This window comes from Rutidosis leptorrhynchoides, chromosome 6 (genome assembly GCF_046630445.1).
Source record: "Rutidosis leptorrhynchoides isolate AG116_Rl617_1_P2 chromosome 6, CSIRO_AGI_Rlap_v1, whole genome shotgun sequence".
Classification (NCBI taxonomy): domain Eukaryota; kingdom Viridiplantae; phylum Streptophyta; class Magnoliopsida; order Asterales; family Asteraceae; genus Rutidosis; species Rutidosis leptorrhynchoides.
In genome coordinates, this window is record NC_092338.1 from 355,639,166 (window position 1) to 355,653,376 (window position 14,211).

General features: G+C 32.9%; 1 protein-coding gene across 1 annotated transcript; it reads left to right on the plus strand.

Annotated features, from left to right (window-relative positions):
- The first annotated feature begins 897 nt into the window (after positions 1-897).
- On the plus strand, positions 898-1,236 carry LOC139854811 (uncharacterized). Its single transcript, XM_071844093.1, has one exon. The coding sequence runs from the start codon at positions 898-900 to the stop codon at positions 1,234-1,236; it is 339 nt and encodes a 112-aa protein (XP_071700194.1).
- Positions 1,237-14,211: the final 12,975 nt, after the last annotated feature.

A 14,211-nucleotide genomic window follows, 5' to 3' on the forward strand; every position in this document is an offset into this window, starting at 1 on the left:
CCCGAATGCAAGCTCTGGGCTTTTAAAGAAGATTGATCGTATTATGGAGAATGATTCATTCATGACTGACTATGTCAATGTGTACGCTATATTCCAACCTTATCGCATCTCTGATCATAGTCCTGCAGTGTTAAAATATCAATCGAATGTGGTTAAGAAACACAAGATGTTTCGATTTAGTAATCATGTGGTTTTCCTAGACTTGGAAAAGGTGTACGATTGTGTCCCACGAAATTTGATTTGGAAGACTCTTAATGGTAAGAATATCCTGAGTAGATACATTAGTGTTATTAGGGATATGTACGAAGGGGCGAAGTCCTGCGTTCGAACGCCGGTGGGAAATACTGAAGTTTTCCCAATAGTAGTACGCCTGCATCAGGGATCGGCCCTTAGCCCTTTTCTTTTCGCTTTGATCCTTGACGAGCTTTCTCGAGGAATACAAGAGTGTATTCCTTGGTGCTTATTTTTGCCGATGATATTGTGCTTGTGTCCGAATCTAAGGATGAGCTTAATAGAAGACTTGAGCAATGGAGGGTGGCCTTAGAAAGTAATGGGCTACATATTAGTAGACAAAAAATGGAATACCTTAGATGTGATTTCGATAGGAACAACGATGAACTAGATGATGGAGTGAACATCTGCATTGGAGACCAAATCTTGCATCCACAAACTTCGTTTAGATACCTAGGTTCGGTGCTCCACAAATCGGGGAGGATAGATGAAGATGTGTCGCACCGTATTAAAGTAGGGTGGCTGAAGTGGAGAGCGGCGACTGGAGTCTTATGCGACAAGAAGATCCCCCTTAAGCTGAAAGGGAAATTCTTCAAGGTGGCAATTAGATCTGCCATGTTATATGAATCAGAGTGTTGGCCAATGACGAAGGCGCAAGAGAGAAGGATGGAGGTGGTAGAGATGAGAATGCTTAGGTGGACATGCGGCAAAACCATGTCGGATATGATTCCGAATAGTGTATTTAGGGAGAACCTGAATGTTAGAAGCATCATAGACAAGCTAAGAGAGGAACGACTTCGATGGTTTGGACACGTGAAGAGGCGGCCTCTTACTGCCCCTGTTAGGAGGGTAGAGGTACTTACGGTTGATGGTGTAAGGAGAAGGGGTAGACCGACTCGTAGGTGGGAGGATAGAATTAAGCTCGACATGAAGGAGCTTTTATTGACCGAGGACATGACTTCTGATAGGAATTCGTGGAGGGCTAGAATTATATTAGACGAGTAGTAGTTAGTAGGTATGTGGGTAGGTGTGTATGTGTCTTCTGTTATTGTGATCTATGTACGAATGTCTATGTATGTATGTATCTCCTTGTGGAGTTATTTATGTATTCTTATGTATGGTTGAGTATGTATGGATGTTTGTGTATGTAGGTATGTAGGTTTCTAGGTTTGTATGTTTATGTTTGGGGTGTTTGTGTGCATAAATGCGTGCTTTATGTATGCTTATGTATATATGTATGTATCTGTGTGTGTGTGCGCTGCGTGCATATGTTTTGGTATGCATGTATATATGTATGTATGTGTATGTATGTATGTTTGTACGTATGTATGCGTGTTTGTGTGTGTAGGTATGTACGTAGGTTTGCCCCTGGGATGTATTGTTGATATGTATGTTTAAGGTTGTTTGTATGTGATCATATATGTTTATTGCTCTTTTAGCGTAGCTTTTCTTGACTTGTTTTGAGCTCCGCACTTTTTTTTACGGCTCTTTTAAGTGAATGCACAATCCGCGTTGATCTATTGGCGACGTGACTGCCGCTTAGAGCCTAAATTGAACTCCAGGCATGATTTAAAACCCATGGAAATTTGACTATACCATTTTCATGGCGTTCCTTTTTCCATTTATGGTGTTATATATATATATATATATATATATATATATATATATATATATATATATATATATATATATATATATATATATATATATATATATATATATATATATATATATATATATATATATATATATATATTTTTTGGCCGGAGGTCCTCATGGAAGCAATCTCTCTATCCGTCGAACATAGAGAGGGAGGACTCTCTCTAGCCTTGGAGTGTTTCACTCGGGAGGAGAAATGACTTCTCTTTATTCTAGGGTAGAGGAAGGATTGTCTACATCTCACCTCCCCCATACCCTACACATGTGGGATTGGGTTTTGTTGTTGTTGTTGTTCTTGTTGTTGTTGTTGTTGTTGTTGTTGTTGTTGTTGTTGTTGTTGTTGTTGTTGTTGTTGTTGTTGTGGTTTTTAATGAAAATTTCAAGGAAATGGTCAGTACAAGATGGAACGTTATTATTGAGGGGCATAACATGTATCGTGTTGTGCAAAAACTTCGTTCTTTAAAGAAGCCTATTCGAAAACTAATGTGGTCAAAAGGAAATCTCCATGAACGAGTTATGAATATTCGAAAGGAGCTTGATGATATCCAAGTTTTGTTGGATCGTAATCCTCACTCAAGTGAAATTCGGCAAAAAGAGAGTATAACTCAAAAAAAGTTTAATGAAGCGCTTCTTGATGAAGAGAGATTTTTAAAACAAAAATCGAAGGTGGAATGGTTGCAAGTGTGGGATTGTAACTCTGCTTATTTTCATAAGGTGATTCGCAGTAAAATCCTCAGGAGCAAAGTTCATAGCATTACTGGTCATATTGGTATTATTCATGAAGGTGTTGCTGTTCGAAAAGTGTTTGTGGATCACTTTGAGAAGTTTTTGGGATCAGCTAGTCCTTGTGTGCCTATTCATGATCCTGCTTTATTATTTCAAAATAAAATTCCAACTGATATGGCCCATCACATGATACGCACTGTTTCTGATGCCGAGATTAAACAGGCAGTCTTTGATATTGGGGATTGCAAATCGCCGGGACCAGATGGTTACTCAGCTGCTTTCTACAAACATGCTTGGCAAATCGTTGGTTCTGATATAATTGTGGCCGTGAGAGATTTCTTTACTAATGGGCAACTTCTACGTGAGATAAACCATACAGTTTTAGCTCTTCTCCCGAAGGTGAAAGTCCCGTCTAAGGTCACTGATTTTAGACATATCTCGTGTTGCAATGTTGTATACAAGATTATTAGTAAGATTATTACTAATAGAATTAAGGAAGGTCTGAATGTTATCATTAGTAACAATCAGTCAGCTTTTATTCCGGGTCGAAGGATTTCGGATAACATTCTTTTGACTCAAGAATTGATGAAAAACTATCACACGGATCGGGGTACTTCTAGATGTGCATTTAAAGTAGATATTCAAAAAGCATATGATACCGTTGACTGGAATTTTCTTGAAGCAATTTTGACCCATTTCGGGTTTCATACGATGATGGTGTCATGGATTATGAAATGTGTTTCCTCAACCTCGTTTTCTTTGAATATCAATGGAGAGTTACATGGTTTTTTTCAAGGAAAACGAGGTTTGAGACAGGGAGACCCCTTATCTCCGTATCTTTTCGCTATGGTTATGGAAGTGCCCACTCTTATGTTAAAAAGTGGTGTTCTAAATTCTGAAAATTTTCGGTTCCACCCCAAATGTGAGAACCTTGAAATCATAAATCTTTGTTTTGCAGACAATTTATTTCTATTTTCCTATGGAAACAAAGATTCGGTGCAGGTGATTGCGAAGGCCATTGAGGAATTTAAAGAATGTTCTGGTCTTGTGCCGAGTTTACCCAAGAGTACGGTTTTCTTTGCAAACTGTTCCCAGGAGGTTAAAGATCATATCCGAGAGCTGTTACCTCTTGAGGAAGGTATGTTACCGATCATATACCTGGGGAGTTCCTTTAGTCTCTTCGTGTTTAATGTATAGAGATTGCCAAGTCCTTATGGAGAAAGTGAAACATAAGCTGGAGGACTGGAAAAATAAGTCCTTGTCTTTTGCTGGGAGATTACAACTGATCATCTCGGTCTTAACCTCTATGCAAGTATATTGGTCATAGGTTTTTATTCTCCCAGATGCTACCATAAATGACATAGAGAAACTTATGCGGGGTATTCTTTGGTGTCAAGGTGAGATGAAAAAAGGTAAATCTAAAGTAAGATGGAAAGATGTCTGTCTTCCTAAAGAAGAAGGTGGTTTGGGTATTAAACGGTTAAAAGAATGGAATGTGGCGTTAATGTCTTATCATTTATGGAGTATTGTTACCCATAAGCAATCGTTATGGGTTAAATGGATTCATGAATATAGGGTTTCCTCAAAGAATATTTGGGAAGCATCATTACAACCAAATGCAAGTTGGGGATGGCGAACGATTCTTCGTTTGAGAGATAATATACGTCACAATATTATCCACAAAATTGGTAATGGCTTATTGACTTCTGCTTGGTATGATATATGGTCTGATGTAGGCCCTCTTTCTCTTGTTATTTCAAGTCGTGATGTGCATTATGTTGGTTTTAATCTCTTTTCGAAAGTTAAAGATGTTTTGTAGAACTCTAGGTGGAAATGGCCTTCAACTTGGTTACATAAGTATCCACTTTTGAATTCCATAAATATCCATGATCTTATGCATACTGATGATGTTGTTAAATGGAAGGATTATGATGGTAATCTCCAGAATTTTTCAGTGAGTACTGTTTGGAATACTATTAGGCATCGATACATCAAAGTCGGTTGGGTCCATGTAGTTTGGTTCACCCATTGTATCCCTCGTCACGCTTTCTTAATATGGTTACTTATGCGAAAAACTTAAGACTCAAGACAAGTTGAGGTCGTGGGAGGTTATGTCAAACACGCAGCTTTCATGTTTCTTTTGTAATCAACTTAATGACACACACTCTCACTTATTTTTTGAATGCCTTTATTCGAAGAAGGTATGGTCTGATATGAAGGAATGGACTGATATTCAATTGAGTGAGTATAATTGGCATGATTTTGTTCACCTCATTGATCCTGTTGCACATAGGAAGGTTGCTAAAGTTGTTATTGCGAAGCTTTGTTTGCCGCGACGGTTTACTACATTTGGCAAGAACGCAATAGTATATGCTTTTAGGGGAAGTTGCGATCGGAAGATCAGCTTGTGAAGATTGTTTACACCACTGTGAGGCTCAAGATTATGTCGCTGCATTTTAAGGATTCTTCTCAGGTTCAGGTGATGAAGGACAAGTGGAAAATTCCATAGATTTTTAGAGCTTGTGGTATGTTTTTGTATGTCCTTTCTTTGGTTTCTTGGGTTATGGCTGTTAGCTTCTAGGAGATCTTCCTGTTGCTATTTGTATTCTTCATTGTATTTATTTGTTTTATAATATATTTACCGGGTGAATTCCCCTTTACCCAAAAAAATCGATTTTAATATATATATATATATATATATATATATATATATATATATATATATATATATATATATATATATATATATATATATATATATATATATATATATATATATATATACTGTTTAAATATGTTAAATAATGTAAAAATCGTGTAAAATTAAGGAAAATATTTTTTGTAGGTTTCCTAACCTTTATACCATTTAATATTAGTTAAAAATAATTTTTATATATTTACTAAAGGTTAAAAACGAATTTACAAGTATTTAATGTATTTATATGTACCGAATAGGGTATATAATTTTAAAAATTGAAAAAAATTATTGTAGATCAGTAAAAATTGTAAAAAATATTTTTACAGGCTTTATTAATCATATATAGATCAGGACAATTGAAACATGAATTTATAAATTATTCTACATAATTAATCTCTATTTATTTGTATTCGAAATTGTTAATAAAAAATTAATTCTAAAAATTTGAATAAAATATATTTATAACAGTGGGATCTGATTAAAATTATTTTTATATTATATTAGAGTTATAATAAATTTTATATGATTTATATATAAGTATAAATATTTATTTAATTTAAAACCATTCAATTAGCTTGCAGATAATGAATAAATCAAATTGAATTTTTAGAAATTATCATGAACATAATATATTATTTATAAAATACCTAAATATGTTCTAGAATATCTTTACTGAGTTGTATGAATTTTTGGAACAGTTTTGATATGTAATTACGAATTATATATTTAATAAACACAAAATTGGTATAAAATATGTAATAAATATTTATAACAGTAAATAAATTATATATAAAATTTTACTGGGATTATGAAACTTAGATAAACATTCAAAAATTTTAAAAATAATTTTTGGAGTCGAATTAGTATTTTATCTTTAATTAAATTTATTTATTATTAAAAATAAAGATAAATACTAAATAAATACAAAAACGTAATGAAAATATTTTTATAAAATTTTCATATGTTTATTATGATTATTAGATACTGTTAAAATTATAAAAGATGATTTTTAATTCGTTTACCTATTTTAAACATTTTAGGTATTAAAAAATTCTAGAAAATAGTAATTAATGCATAAAAATTAGTAATTATGTATGAAATAATTTATAAATTTTTTACAAGTTTATCTACTGATATGAAGTCCATATAAAATTAGTTGGAGTTATTAGATAAATATTGTTGTATATTTGAATTAAATGTAAATTTAGATTTTATATATATATATATATATATATATATATATATATATATATATATATATATATATATATATATATATATATATAATTTCGATATATAATAAATTTAAAATATATATATATTAATCAAATAATATTATTTTTACTTAAAGATTAGTAAATAATAATATAAACATAATTGAATATTTATCTAATTACTTAATTAATTTCCTACTTAATTAAACTTATAATACTTTTATTATAAGAATAATTTTTAAATAAATTATTAATGTTAATACATTATTAATGATAAATATCTTCAAACTTATATAATATATATATTTATTGCATAAGTAGAGTATTTAAAGTGTCGTATTTCTATACGAGCATAGCAAGTGACGGTTATGGTCAAAAGATAACGTACGACTTATACGAACTTCATCGCTACTTACGGTCGTAAGTGAATGATGTCTAGGTTGCACTTATGGGATAAGCTTGTGGATCTCAAATGTCATGACTTGTTTTCTGATCAAGAGTCCTGGGCCCCCGGTTACACCTTGTCATTCCGGACTTACTTGATAGCACCGAAGTTTGGGCAAAGTTGTACAACATCTTAATGAGGATTATAACCTGAACTTATAAACTTCCTAAAAATAGAAACCTACTATAAATGGAAACTTTTCAAAAGTAGAAACCTTCTTAAATTGGATAGTCACTATTAATATAATTCATTATATTAATAAACAAACTTTGTCTATTAGACAATAACTGACCAAACGTTCTATCTCTAGGTTGAGATCTCGGTCACGCACTTTCGTTCAATTCTTTGATTTGTGGAATACTTCAACTGCTATTTAAGGTGAACTTCATAGCCCCGCTTTTACATAATTTATTGAATTTTATAAATCTCGAGGTGAGACACACGCTTGATTTTAAATGATTTACACTTTAGACACAAGTGCCTAAACATTTTAATATGCAACTTCATGAGACTTTTGTTGACTTGTATTCTTACATGCAAATCCCCACCATAATATCGTTAATTACTGAAATTTGAATGTGGCAAGCTTTATTATTGTGAATAGGCCTATTGAGAGCGACGTCTCTACCCATTGACCGATCGTCAAGGGGTACATAATAATGATTTTCGACACACGCGCAGTGTCAAGAGTTTTAAATGTTTAGCTCAATATTATAACTCATGGCATATTGATTATTTTTGATATTTTGAACTAAATCTTGTGGTCTAAAAATTTATTATGATTATTAAACCTATGTTGTTCACTCAACCATTGTGTTGACATTTAAGCATGTTTGTCTTAGGAGACGATTAGCTTATGTGCTGATGGTGATTGCAATATGTGTGTTGCCTTGCATTGGAGTCTCGCATAATATTTTATCACTTATCAAACACTTGTCATTTACATTGGATTTATGATGTAAAACTTTATTTATTTCTTCTGCTATAATTATTGTTTTTATAAAACGTCTCATTTAGAGTCGTTCTCTTTATATATACTTGAGTTATGATATTGAAAAGTCACATTTATCCCCGGCCCTATTTGGGGGTGTGGCAGATTGGTATCAAAGCCAGGTTGTTATAGAGAACCAGGATTGCATTTTATGTGTGCCTTATGTGTTAGTTAGGGTGCCTTAGTGATCCACAGGTCTATAACCTTTCCTGTTTTGAGTCTTTAGTGTTTTTCCTTTATATTTTATTTCATACCTTTACGTCTTCCTTAGAATCATTCTAATCCTCTTTCTTTCTTTTCTTTTAGGATGTCGAGCCAAAATCCAATCATCATCATCGACTCTTCCGATTCAGAAGGATCAGTTCACACGCAAGTTTACACACCGGCTACCCCACTGATAGTTAAAGCTAAGGGGTATAAAATACTATTAAATTTTACAAGGAGATACTATTAAATACGATACAATTTTACACAAGATATTTATTTATTTATAGAATGGATATACTTAAACCTTGCTACAACACTTATAGGCAGTGTACCTAATCGTATAGTAGTGTAGTTTTTAGTAAGTCCGGTTCGTTCCACAGGGAAAATCTTTTAATTAAAGCTTAACGCTATATTAGTTTAATTTATAAAAATACAAATATATATATAAGTAATATTATTATTATAAAGGGGGATTTTTACCGTTTAATGACCGGTTTGTCGATTTTAAAACTTTAGTCGCAGTTAAAACCAAATGTAAAATATTAAATAAATAAAAGACTTAATTTAAAGCGTAAAGTAAATAACGATAATGAAATTGCGAATAATAAAAGTGCGATAAAATAAACTTGCGATAATTAGAAAGTACGATAATTAAAAGTGCAATTAAATACAATAACAATAAATAAAAATGCGATAATTAGAAGTGCAATTAAATATAAAATAAAGGAAATTAAATATGAAATAAAAGAATTATGCTTATTTAAACTTCCGTAATCATGATGTTTGACGTGTTGATTTTTAGTTTTATGCCCATGGGTTAATTGTCCTTTGTCCTGGATTATTTAATATGTCCGTCTGGTTTTTGTCCATAACAGTCCATCAGTCATAAATATAAAGTGCGAGTGTCCTCGTCAAATTATCCTTATACCCGAAGTCAAATATTCCAACTAATTGGGGACTTAAACTGTAACAAGATTTTAATACTTTGTTTAATAATTACACCAGGATGTCGACTGAGTGTAACCCAAGGTTTTAATACTTTATTATCAATTATGCCAAGTGTCCTTGTACATAATTTTACCCCTGTTTTAATAATTCCATAGACTATTAATTCATTCCCGTGTCCGGTTAAATGAACGATTATTCGTACATATAAATACCCCGCCCATCGTGTCCGATCGAGTGTATATGTTTATTTATAGGGACATCCAATTGTAAATCTTTATATTAAAATTAACAAACTATCATTTAGTTAAACAAATATAAAGCCCATTAATAGCCCATAGTCTAATTTTCACAAGTGTCGTTCTTTTGTCTAAACCCCAATTATGGTACAAAGCCCAATTACCCAATTTTAGTAATTAGCCCAACATCATGATTACTTCGTTTTAAATAAGCATAATAATAACTTAGCTACGAGACATTAATGTAAAAAGGTTGAACATAACTTACAATGATTAAAAATAGCGTAGCGTTACACGGACAGAATTTCGACTTACACCCTTACAACATTCGCTAACATACCCTTATTATTAGAATTAAAATTAAAATTAAAATTAAAATATAAATATAAATATATACTACGTATAGATATAGAGAGATTGATATATATGATTTTTAAAACTCATCGAATTTCGCTGGCTTTTATTGGGATTTTTGTCCAGGGGGACTCCGCGACTCGCGTAATTTTTGAACTGCAAACTCCGCAACTCGCGGAGTTTGCTTTTACAGCTCACACAAGTTTGGAGCCTTTCTTGCCGACGGTTTATAATATATTATATAATATATAAATAATTATAAGAATTATTTAAATATTATATTATATTTATGTGCATAGTTGACTTGTAATTTTTAGTCCGTTGCGTCGAGCGTTGAGAGTTGACTCTGGTCCCAGTTCCGGATTTTCGAACGTCCTTGCGTACAATTTAATATCTTGTACTTTGCGTTTTGTAACTTGTACTCTTGTCATTTTGAGACGTTTCTCATCAATAAATTGAACCACTTGGATTGTATTTTGTACTTTTGAGCTTTTTGGTCGTTTGCTTCTTCAATTCGTCGAATCTATCTTTTGTCTTCACCTTTTATTATTTAAACGAATATCACTTGTAAATAGAACAATTGCAACTAAAAGTTTGTCTTTCTTGAGGAACAATGATATGAAATATATGTTCGTTTTTAGCATTATCAAATATTCCCACACTTGAGCGTTGCTTGTCCTCAAGCAATATCATCTTGAAATACTTGAATCACTTCTTTATTCTTCACACTTTGTACATCAGTGATTTCTATACGGCGGTATAAACAATGGTAGTAACGATATGGTTTACAGTCCCACATGACTATAAAATTTAGATCCATTAAGGAAATTGGATCTTTATGAAAACATTTGATCTTTTGAAAATTTTAATCTAGCTTTTACCCTAGATAAGTTTTCCGGAATAACCCTTCACCGGTGTTTGCAAAATATTTTTGTGGGTTTGGTGGGTTTCAGATTTGAAAATTTTAGCTCAAAACTTGCGGTTTTGTGTCACCCACTTGCTAACCTTGTATTAGGAAAGCAACACGTCCAGTATACTTGCTCCAAATATTACCTTTTGATAAACTACCGTCCGGTTGTAAAGGAAAGCGTTGAACAAGCAACTGTTAAGGCAATGTCCCCTGACATGCTTTTAATTATGGTCTATAATGTGTCGGACGCAATTACTATCCTTGGTAGGAGCAATAGTAAAGCTCACCCTTATGATTTTTCGGTCTGGCACAAGGTCCTGTCTTTGACCATGCTATGCAACCACCGTTCTTACGGTTGACACCCAATTTGGTTCAGGTGACCTAATGAATTCCAGGTGAATTCCTAGGATTTTGCGTTCAATGGTAATGAACGTATTGAAAATGGGTTTTCAGAAAACAAATCGGTTTGTAATTTTGATCAAAATATTTTCTCGTTCAAGCTCGAGTTTAGATATCATTGAATTCCATGAGTTTGTAATTCTCAATCTTTAAGGTCAATCTCTAGGATTGAGTAATATCAGTCTTAAAAGCTGATTTTTGATCTTTAAGGAGATTATCCTTTCTGGGGATCTGATTCATTAGTCTTATCCAGCTAATTTGCACGGTGCCCTCCCCATTTTACAAGACAGATCCTCTCATGGTTAGGATAAGTCTGACCACTTGGCGACCCTGTTTAATGCTGAGGTCCGTGGATTTCCTGCTGATTTTAGTGATGACTTTTTTAGATTTTTCGTCAACCTACAGCTGGTCTGGACGACAACTTCCTGACCTAAATCAAGAAGCGCGTTTCTTTTTCGGAAGACTTTACTTCCTTTTAATGATGGAATTGATTCATCGTGTAGATCCATCTCTTCTTTTCTTTCATCGGGTAAAACAGTTTAGTTTAGTCCAAAGCAAAAGTATTTTCAGTTATTTGTTACAGAAATATGTGACATATGTTTAAAATATCTTGGTAAATTTTCCCACACTTGGCTTTTATTTTCCTTTTTATTGTCCTCTATTCCATTTTAAATGAATTTTAACATTTTGGTTTGTTTCTCAATTTATGTCCTTTCCGAGGTAACAATAATTTCGGTGTTAACACCTAGTTTTATCGTTCATAAATATGTATAAACATGATTTTGAGTTCATTTAATTAAAAATTTTTAAAAATTTTACTAGAATTGGGTAGTCGGTATATAAGACTATGGCTGTTCTTTATTATCAGAGAGCACTAGATTCTAATACAACTACTACTTTACTAGTATTTCTAATGGTAACCAAGTGTATAAAGTAAAAATTTTAAAATTCGAAAGAATTTAACCCCTTCCCACACTTAAGATCTTGCAATGCCCTCATTTGCAAGAAATCAGTAACAATTTAAATTATTGAGGGTGATTAGCGTAGAAATGATTAAATTTTACCAAACTTTCCAAACATATTGTTGTTTTTGTTGAATGATAAATGGTGCACATCATTTGTTCATTCCGTCTTGTTGTTATTTCACATATATTTTGCATCTTGTCGTCAAAATTAGTTGCTTTTGCTGAACTTAATGCCAGTCTGTGAAAATGCGTTGTTTTACCCTGTTGTGTACATAAGATAAACTGCAAACATATATACATATTTTTGAAGTTTGGTATATTACCCCACATTCAAAAATTATTAAAATCTAATAAAAAAAATTAGAAAATTATAAAAACTATTACAATATTAACATAAGTATTAAATGTATTAACATTACAAATAATAAAATAAATAAAACTAAGTAGACTAGGGATGATACTGATACCAGTAGGGGTTCCATGCATAACCATATGTGTTATAAAATGCTTCGGCTGGGTTATACGTAGGATACGGTGGTTGGATCTCTATAGACCAGGGAGGAAATACGGGCGATGGAGTAGGAATATAGTTTCTACCTACATGTTGGCAATGAGCTATGATTTGGTTTTGATGAACTTGCCAATCTTCAAATGCTCTATGTCTAGCATTTTCATACTCTTGTGAAGCTATAAACCTTTGCATTTCTGTCATTTCATTTCCCCCTCCCACATTACCTGGCTGTTGGTTTCTCTCAACCTGTGGATGTCTACCATTATATCGTACTGCAGCGTTATTTCGCCTCTTCAAAACTTTAGCACCATGGTATACATTTAAACCTATTGTATCGCGGGATTCTGGTTCTTCGACTAATAATCCCCCCCGACTTATATCCACACCGAGATATTCAGCAATCAAAGTAATAAATATACCACCTCCTATTATGCTATGCGGTCTCATCCCCCTAACCATAGCAGATAAATAATAGCCCACACAATAAGGTATACTTACAGCGCTTTGTGGGTCTCGAATACACATGTGGTAAAACAAATCATGTTCATTTACCTTTTCCTTGTTCTTACCTCGTCGTGTAATCGAATTGGCTAAAAATCTATGAATTACTCTTAACTCTGCTCTATCTATATCCAAATAAGAGTAATTTCCCCCTTTAAATCGATGATGGCTAGTCATTTGACTCCATACACCATGCATATCAAAATTTTCGTCTATCTTTCTACCATTTAGTATCAACCCTCTACAATCGGCAGATGCTAACTCCTCAGGCGTATATATACGTAAAGCCTGAGCCATGTCTAGTAAAGACATGTGGCGCATCGAACTTCCTAACAAAAATCTAATAAAAGATCGATCGGTTAAACTAACTACCCGATCATTTATTTCTATACTACACAATAATTCTTCACACCATACTTTATATACAGGTCTACGCATGTTGAATAATCGTATCCAATCGTTAAAAGTAGAATTACCATACCTCTGTGTAAGTAATTCCCTAATTGGCCCGGCCAATTCTACAGCTTCTAATGGTCCCCATTCTATGACCCTAGGTACTTCAACAGCTTTAGAATGAAGAGTATGCAAACCCCTTTGGTATTTTGGATAATCTATCCAACGTCTGTCAAATCTCAAGTTCGGGTGCAACTCTTCCAAGTGCATATCTGAAAATGTCATGACTGGATGAGGTATATCTTGTTTGTAGTAGTTATCCACCTCCTGTTGTTCCGTATTCTCAGCAGGAGCATTGCGAGCTTGGGATGAAGATTCACCCCTTTCAGTCTGCAAAACACATCAAACACAATTTTTGTGCATCCAAATATGCATTAGTGTCAGCAAAATTATCAATCAAAATAATTACAATGACATGTTCAATTTATATCAAACATAAGCTCATTTTCATATTTTTATCAAATCTACACTTTTTCAAATAAGCATATACGAAAATGTTCACCAAGTTCATAAGCATTCAACTCAAATAACATGTCAAAATAATCATTACTAGCAATTAAACAAGTTTCAAATGGCATTATCTCTCAAAAATCAAGTTCATGAATTTTAGACTTGAAAAAGTCCACTTTAATTCTCAAAATCATGCTTAGGCTCAAAGTTTGGATCATTTAACTACCTAAACATGTTACAATACTTAATTTAGCAACAATTCATGACAAAAATCGGCCATAACCTGTTTATATCAAAAAGCCCCAAATTTGCT

Coding starts and splice junctions, on each gene's coding strand:
- LOC139854811 (XM_071844093.1), top strand. CDS start 898: ATGGAGGTGGTAGAGATGAGAATGCTTAGGTGGACATGCGGCAAAACC.